Here is an 8,684-nt window from a genome sequence, read left to right as displayed (position 1 = left end):
AAAAAGAATAAAAATGACAACAAGAAAACTAATACACTGTTCAAAGAAAACATTACAAAAAATTTCCAATATACAAATACCATCTTGACCGAAAAAGGTGTAGGCTGAAGCAAAGCTTATTATTTGCCTACCCTCAAAAAGATTAATTAAAGTAATGAAATGAAAGCAAGAAGTAAGAGAAAAGACCGACAGTAAAACAAATTGCCTCCGTGGGGATAACAAAATTTCCTCAAGAAATAAAAAAATAAATAAAATAAAATAAAGGTGCAGTCTACATGTTACCTTCATCCTTAAAAAATCAAATCACTAATTAAATAAATACCCAACTCAACATAGCAAGCATCACCACTCATGAATTTGATATAAAGAAATCATCCTTCTTTTCAATGTTTTTTTAAATTTTCATAAGCATTGCTCAAGACAAAAATACTAAAATAAGAATGTTATTTGTATCCAATCAGTGCTTATGGGCTCACATAGAGCACACATGAGTGGAGCCTCCTGTTAACAGGAGGTCATGTTAATAAAATATTTTTCCTGAGAAGCATTGACGTGCATTCCTTGCCAGTAATTGGTTTTGGTAACTGTTAGCACTTGCTGTTGATTAATTGCATGTTCATGTATTTTAATTAGTGCCTAAGCTTTTCACATGCTGCTTCCTCCGGTGGCCTGTAAATCCACCACAGACATTAGAAGTGTCGAGAAGAGAATCACTTCACTTTTTCTTATACAGGTTAATCATTGACTCACGAAACAACAGTGAAACAATGTTTTCTTTCCTTTTTTTTTTTTTTTTTAAGGAAAGCTCATTAAATTCTCAGACGTGTACAGGACTGTCTCAGAAAATTAGAATATTGTGATAAAGTCCTTTATTTTCTGTAATGCGAAAATGTCATACATTCTGGATTCATTACAAATCAACTGAAATATTGCAAGCCTTTTATTATTTTAATATTGCTGATCATGGCTTACAGTTTAAGAAAACTCAAATATCCTATCTGAAAAAAAATTTGAATATTCTGGGAATATTAATCTTAAACTGTAAGCCATAATCAGCAATGTTAAAATAATAAAAGGCTTGCAATAAATCAGTTGATTTGTAATGAATCCACAATGTATGACATTTTTGTTTTTTTAATTGCATTACAGAAAATAAAGAACTTTATCACAATATTCGAATTTTCTGAGACAGTCCTGTATATTAAACGCATTGAACAAACATACAAAACTTTTCCAAGTTTAAAGCTCTTTTATTTGACCAGTGAACCAAAGGAAAACAATAACAGTGTTGATCAGTGAACAACAAGCACTTTAGTTCCCTAATCACAGATGGGAGAAACTAATAATATATTTTATGTACAGGTAATATACTTTGGAGTGTTGGAAATTAGAAGAACAAAAAAAAAAAAAAAACATGCACCCAAACTAAAAACTAAATGTTAAGCGAGGCCATAATGTCTTGGAGCAGTATTGTACAGACTGGCATGAAGCCCAAAATAAAAAAGTTCATAAGTATTATTTTTTAATTTACTCTTTCCACACCTGCCCATGGCTTGGTGTTGTACCAGGACGGTGCTAAGCTATTTCTTTCCAAATCGCTGAGGCACGGCCATGCTCCAGATCTGCCCGGGCGCAGCCTCCCAGTCCCGGGACTGGATGTGATCCTCCGACACCACCGGGCCTCTGGAGTTACGGCCAAACCTGCAAACGGCGGGTAATAGCTTGTTATGGTTAGGTTCTTGGAGACTTTATATTTTTTAGCAAGCAACAGCACAAAATGTTTATTTATTTTTTTAAGAACATGCAAACCCGTGCATGCAAAATCCTGTCTGTTTGGTTTATTTGGGGACTGGTGTATTTGACTCATCGAAGATGGCACTACTATTACAAGTGAAAAACATGTTCCTTTTTTGCAATAATGGGTGTATTTATCTCCTGAGCCTGCATTTCTGAATAGATTTTCCCATTGTATGTTTAATAAGGGTACTTATTTCACTTTGTGCCATTATTAAATCCACATGTGGAGAGTGCTTGGACATATTCTAATGGGTTTTCATTTTTGACCAAACGTCATGAGAGCAGGAGCCTTGAAGGGAACACAGGAGTGGAATATATGTTATATTTATTCTTGAAAGCTGAATTTAATATATTATTTTGTCTGGGAAGAATACGGAAGAGTATTAGGGCCAGGCAGGAGAAAAATAAAGATAATATTTTAGAGGAGGAAGATTTTCTTTTTCATTATGCACTTCGAGAAAAAAAGTCAAAATGTCGAGGAAATAGTCAAAATTTTGAGAAAAAAGTCGAAATGTCGAGAAAAAAGTCAAAAAGGTCGAGATTAAGTTTGAAGTAGAATTTCGAGAAAAAAGTCGAAATGTTGAGAAAAAAGTCGAAATGTTGAGAAAAAAGTCAAAATTTCGTGAATAAAGTGGAAATGTTGAGAAAAAAGTTGAAATGTCGAGAAAAAAGTCAAGATTAATATTGATGTATAATTTCGAGAAAAAAAGTCGAAATGTTGAGAAAAAAGGCGAAATTTCGACTTTATTCACAAAATTTCGACTTTTTCTCAATTGTATTTCAACATTAATCTCGACATTTCGTCTTTTTTCTCGAAGTGCACAATAAAAAAAATAATCTTCCACTCTCAATTTTTTTTTCTCTTGCCTGGCCCTAATACTCTTCCGTAGAAGAATGCTCAGGATGTCAGTAAGTTATTTTTACCCAAATATCACAGAGTGCATGTCTCATTTTCTCATTGCAGATAAAGCTGATATTTAGTTTAATTATGTGCTGATATAAAACTGTCATAGGCCGTGTTGAAGAAATACAGTTATTGATAACTGCTTTCCTGTTGATGGGTCTGTGAACGTATAATAAATGATCTGACCTCTGTGGCTGATGGAGAACAGACTCCCGGGTTTCTCTCTGGAATCCGAGCAGCATCGCTCTCAACACTGAGGGCAGCAGACGATCATCAATGCTCTTGTCTCTGTTTTCCACCTCCTGGAGAATGCATGCACACATTTATATCCACTCAAACACACATCCACAAAAATACAGAGCCTGGTATCAGAAAGCTTGACATTTCAATGAAAACCTCATAAACTAGGAATGGGTGATATTTTACCGTTCACGATAAACCGTCAAAAAAAGTCCCCACGGTAAGAATTTGTCATCTCGCGGTAAAAACGATAAATTCCCATTGATGACGTTTTTGTGTGAAGCTGATTTATGGTTCTGTGTTAAATCCACGCACAACGTACGTGAAGGAAGGAAGGAAGGAAGGAAGGAAGGAAGGAAGGAAGGAAGGAAGGAAGGAAGGAAGGAAGGAAGGAAGGAAGGAAGGAAGGAAGGAAGGAAGGAAGGAAGGAAGGAAGGAAGGAAGGAAGGAAGGAAGGAAGGAAGGAAGGAAATGAGCCAGAAAGAAAGAAAGAAAGAAAGAAAGATAGATATGAGCCAGAAAGAAAGAAAGAAAGAAAGAAAGAAAGATACGAGCCAAAAAGAAAGAAAGAAAGAAAGATATGAGCCTGAAAGAAATAAAAGAAAGAAAGAAAAAGATATGAGCCTGAAAGAAAGAAAGAAAGAAAGATATGAGCCTGAAAGAAAGAAAGAAAGAAAGATATGAGCCTGAAAGAAAGAAAAAAAGAAAGAAAGAAAGAAATGAGCCTGAAAGAAAGAAAGAAAGAAAGATATGAGCCAGAAAGAAAGAAAGATACGAGCCAAAAAGAAAGAAAGAAAGAAAGATATGAGCCTGAAAGAAAGAAAGAAAGAAAGAAAGAAAGAAAGAAAGAAAGAAAGAAAGAAAGAAAGAAAGAAAGAAAGAAAGAAAGAAAGAAAGAAAGAAAGAAAGATATGAGCCTGAAAGAAAGAAAGAAAGAAAGAAAGAAAGAAAGAAAGAAAGAAAGAAAGAAAGAAAGAAAGAAAGAAAGAAAGAAAGAAAGAAAGAAAGAAAGAAAGAAAGAAAGAAAGAAAGAAAGAAAGAAAGAAAGAAAGAAAGAAAGAAAGAAACGAGCCAAAAAGAAAGAAAGAAACGAGCCAAAAAGAAAGAAAGAAAGAAAGAGCGAGCAAGCAGTGGGGAGCTCCAAAGACTTATAGATATTATATAGATTTATAGTTAAAAAGGTGGAGTTGAATTGGTATTTTTTTTATCGTCATTTTTATCGTTATCGGGATAAATGCCAGAAATGATCGTGATACATTTTTTAGTCCATACCGCCCATCCCTACCATAAACCCATCCGTTTTGCATTGCAACACGACCTCCCGGGGGCGGTAACTCCACCCAGATTCTCTTGTTGAAGCAAGAAAAGCAGACATTAGCTCACAAAGGCAAAGACTTGTATATTCTGCTCACCTAAAAATCCACTCTGAACTCAGATGTGTCTGTTCCTGCACTCTGCAAAGAGAAGCTCATACTTTCTTTGATCTGAGTCTCTGTCCTTTATGAGTCTATCTAACCTGCTGTGACTGTCTGTTGGTGTAAAAATACATGAGCTTTTTTTATGTTGCTGCTCGAAAAGGGGTGCACTCTAAATTTTAAATGGGCCGTGTAATTTATCCAGTCTCCTTTGATTAAAAAAAGATTCCCATTTACATACTGCATCACATGAAAATGTTGACATGACTTCTGTTTTCTGCAGATTTTCCATCTACTCTAATGTAGCGGAGCAGACTGAATATTTAAACACAATCTGCTGGAGATATATTCAAAAACTGAATTTTTAATACGTACTGTTGATACCAAAACCATTTTTCTGGGGAAATGCACGAGTGCTGAACGGATGGAGCAGATCAGAATAGTCAGAGAGTTAGTGTGCACTCCTGCAGGAACTGGAACGAAAGATTTGTAATTCAGGTTTCTGAGTGTTGCCTCACCAGTAGGGATGGGCGGTATGGACTAAATCATTTATCACGATCATTTCTGCCATTTATCCCGATAACGATAAAAATGGCTCCACCTTTTTAACTATAAATCTATCACCACATTCAGTCTTTGGAGCCCCCAAAACACTGCTCTAAAAGATACTAAATACTACTAAACTACACCAATGGGAATTTATCTTTCTTTCTTTCTTTCTTTCTTTCTTTCTTTCTTTCTTTCTTTCTTTCTTTCTTTCTTTCTTTCTTTCTTTCTTTCTTTCTTTCTTTCTTTCTTTCTTTCTTTCTTTCTTTCTTTCTTTCTTTCTTTCTTTCTTTCTTTCTTTCTTTCTTTCTTTCTTTCTTTCTTTTTGGCTCGTATCCATCTGTTTAACTATAAATCTATTACATCCGCCATGTTTGTTACACAAAAAACTCATCAACCGGAATCTTTCTTTCTTTCTTTCTTTCTTTCTTTCTTTCTTTCTTTCTTTCTTTCTTTCTTTCTTTCTTTCTTTCTTTCTTTCTTTCTTTCTTTCTTTCTTTCTTTCTTTCAGGCTCATTTCTTTCTTTCTTTCTTTCAGGCTCATTTCTTTCTTTCTTTCTTTCTTTCTTTCTTTCTTTCTTTCTTTCTTTCTTTCTTTCTTTCTTTCTTTCTTTTTCTTTCAGGCTCATTTCTTTCTTTCTGGCTCATTTCTTTCTTTCTGGCTCATTTCTTTCTTTCTTTCTTTCTTTCTGGCTCATTTCTATCTTTCACGTACGTTGTGCGTGGATTTAACGCAGAACCATAAATCAGCTTTACACAAAAACGTCATCAACGGGAATTTATCGTTTTTACCGCGAGATGACAAATTCTTATCGTGGGGAATATTTTTTTGACGGTTTATCATGAACGGTAAAGTATCACCCATTCCTACTCACCAGAAGCCGGCCAGCCGTGTTCTCCTCCGAGCTGCCGGGCACGATGTCATTTTTGTCCAAACCGCCTTGGACGTGAAGAGCCTGATGGACGCCGGCCATCGCCATAATCAGAGCCAGGAGAGTCACCGCCGCACTCGTGTCCATGGTCTTAAGCTGGACAGGATGTTGGTTCCTGAGAATTATTATTTTTTTGGCTTTGCAGGTTTGGTTTGGGTCCGTCCAGATCAGGTTTGCTCTTATGTGGTGTCTTGGCGGATTTCATTGGAGACAACATGCTCGTTGTGTCTTATATACGGCTAAAAGTCAATGGCTGTAAATCCCAGGAGGAGGCAGGAGAAATACACTACTGTCCAAAGGGGAATAAAGGACATGATGGAGGAAGAAGAGGCTCCCAGTATGAGACTTAAGCACGTCCATTTAGTGGGATCAGAGCATTAACGATGACTGAAAGCCAAAGTGCATTATTATGTTGCTCTTAAGGTTGTACAACACAACTAACCCACTTATTAAACACATAAATCCCTGCAAATGGACCCTGACGGAGAAGTCCCTGTTGTCCACTTGTTCACGCTGCATCAACCGACATTTGTGAACAAAGTAATCAACCAGTTAGGCCTGTGTTGAAAAGATTGATTCTCCAATTTTAAATCGATTCTCATATTAATTCCTAAAAATCGATTCATATGTCTAAAGATTGATTTAAAAAAAAAAAAAAAAATGTTTTTTTTCATCATTACATTACAACATTTGGTACTTTTTTGTTTATGCCCAAAAAAGGAATGTTTTGTTAGACACGAGAATAACTGGTGCCATGTTTTTGCCTTTAAATATGTTTAAAGGTATGAAAACTAGTGATGCACCGAAATGAAAATTTGTGGCCGAAACCGAAACCGAAAATAATAATAAACCCTTGGCCGAATACCGAACAATACCGAACATGGTTCTCCAGCAGTTTTTCATTTATTTTGCCAATTTTTTCACCATTGCATAAATCAAATAAATTTGATTTAGGCATGCTTTTCAAAGAAAAAAATCTTTTACAAAATTACAAGGTAGAAAATATTTATTGAACATAAAAAATTTAACATTTTTTAATTTCCCAGCATTATGTTGTTTTGGTTCCACCTCCTGGTGAATGTTAGGTCAAATTCTTATGTGGTTACTTTTTGGTTGGCCAACGATTTATGTTTGTTCAAGGGGCAGATCAGATAAGATTCTTCTTCTTTCTGCTCCCTTTTCATTCACAAGTTAGGAACATTTGTATTTGTATTGAATTGTTTTGTTTTTTGAATGAAATAAAGAATAAAATGAATTAAATTAAATGAAATTGTGGTGTGCAACCGTTACAGGAGCGGCCAGTCTATTTCCTTATTTTACAACGCCGTTATTAATTGTTCGTTTTTTTTCCAACTTATTCCACCGAACACCGAAAGTGTTTTTTTGCCATTTTCGGCCGAACAATTTCGGTTACCGAACAATCGGTGCATCACTAATGAAAACATTAAAGTTTTCAGTTATAATTGCATAAATTGTCTATATTTCTTTGCTTTATATACTGTCGTGGGGTTACATTTGCATAAATGTTAAAAACCAAATTCTCATAAATGGGGAAAAAATAAAACCGATTTCATCGTCTCTGTTTCCTCCCTGGATCTGTTTGGTAATTCTGACCCACATGATGTTTCTGAAAGCAGTTCTATCAGCATTCTGGGAGCTGATTGGTCCTTACAGCATCATTAGCTGCAATACTTGCTGTTTAATCTCAATATAATACTAGTATTAATATGTTGCATAACTACAGTCATATAATTCATGCAACAGCTCAAAAAACTGTTTTATTAACAGTAACCCAAATCAATATTGGAATCAAATCGGATCGAATCAAATCTTGATAATTGATTCGGAATCTTAAGAATCGGAATCGAATCGATTCTTGATATTTGAATCGATCCCCAGCCCTACAACCAGTGATCTCAAGCAGTAAAGTATTGAGCTAAGCAGCTTTAACATAAAGTACCGGTATCTCAAATAACCTGCAAATACATTAAGTAGGGGTGTAACAATATATCGTGCCACGAAATTTCGCGATACAAAAACGTCACGATACGTGTCGTGGAGGTGACAACCTGTATCGCGATATTGGGTTATTAATATTAATCTATTGTGTTGACTAGTAACGCGCATCCGACCGCGACGGCGGCCGCAGCCGCGACCGCGCGGACCAAAATCTTACTCCGCTGAGAAGAAAGTAGTCCCGTTTTGCGGTCCTGTTTTGAGCTCTGAACTTTTACTGATGTAAGGCTGGTGTAGAGTTAAGCCTTACCTTATTAAATTAAACCCTTTTGGGGTCGTGAGTAGGATAAACACAGGGACAACTTCTGCGTGAGTTTGCGTGTACTTCAAGGTCCGCTCAACAGCGTAGGATTTCAGAACATTAACACAACACCTAGTGCTGTATCACTCCGCCCAATCTAAAACATACTAACAACTGATATACTGACTAGTGTAATTATAGTCCCTGATTTAGAGAATTTAAAGAATATATTTATAAAATAATGAACCCTGAATTACCAAAATAACCTTCTTAACAAAAATAAATCTCCTCTTACACTTATAAGGTGAGCATGAATCAATCTTTTTTATGATGTAAAATTGTATGTATTTATTTACTTGTATTTATTTATTCAATTTTAGTTGTTAAATTTCTGGAAAAGAAAAAAGTCAAATCATACATGAGAGAAACTATTCAGTTTGTGGCAAATTATTTGTACTTGTATGAAACTGAAGATGCATAATGCAAACCTGACATTTACTTTTAGTTCAGTTTGTGGAAAATGGTTGGCCTGGCTTTCTCTTTAAAACTTAAACAGTTATAAAGCATTACAAACTGTAACTATAGGGCAAACG

The 8,684-nt window shown here is 35.4% G+C and overlaps 1 protein-coding gene across 1 annotated transcript; it reads right to left on the bottom strand.

Moving 5' to 3' along the window:
• Nucleotides 1-1,336: 1,336 nt before the first annotated feature.
• Nucleotides 1,337-5,921, bottom strand: npffl (neuropeptide FF-amide peptide precursor like). Its single transcript, XM_061728398.1, has 3 exons — nt 5,778-5,921; nt 2,888-3,003; nt 1,337-1,701 (listed from the first exon to the last, which is right to left on the bottom strand). Exons 1-3 carry the CDS (start codon nt 5,919-5,921, stop codon nt 1,581-1,583), a joined length of 381 nt encoding a protein of 126 aa, XP_061584382.1. The 3' UTR covers nt 1,337-1,580.
• Nucleotides 5,922-8,684: the final 2,763 nt, after the last annotated feature.

Source organism: Cololabis saira, chromosome 8, assembly GCF_033807715.1.
Source record: "Cololabis saira isolate AMF1-May2022 chromosome 8, fColSai1.1, whole genome shotgun sequence".
NCBI classification, from domain to species: Eukaryota; Metazoa; Chordata; class Actinopteri; order Beloniformes; family Belonidae; genus Cololabis; species Cololabis saira.
This window is presented reverse-complemented; position numbering and strand designations above follow the sequence as displayed.

Excerpts from the sequence above, each read along its gene's own strand:
- npffl (XM_061728398.1), bottom strand. The coding sequence starts at position 5,921 with ATGGACACGAGTGCGGCGGTGACTCTCCTGGCTCTGATTATGGCGATG. Across the intron at positions 3,004-5,777 it reads ACACGGCTGGCCGGCTTCTG|GAGGTGGAAAACAGAGACAA; the intron begins GTGAGTAGGAAT and ends TGCATTCTCCAG. Across the intron at positions 1,702-2,887 it reads GTTCTCCATCAGCCACAGAG|GTTTGGCCGTAACTCCAGAG; the intron begins GTCAGATCATTT and ends CGCCGTTTGCAG.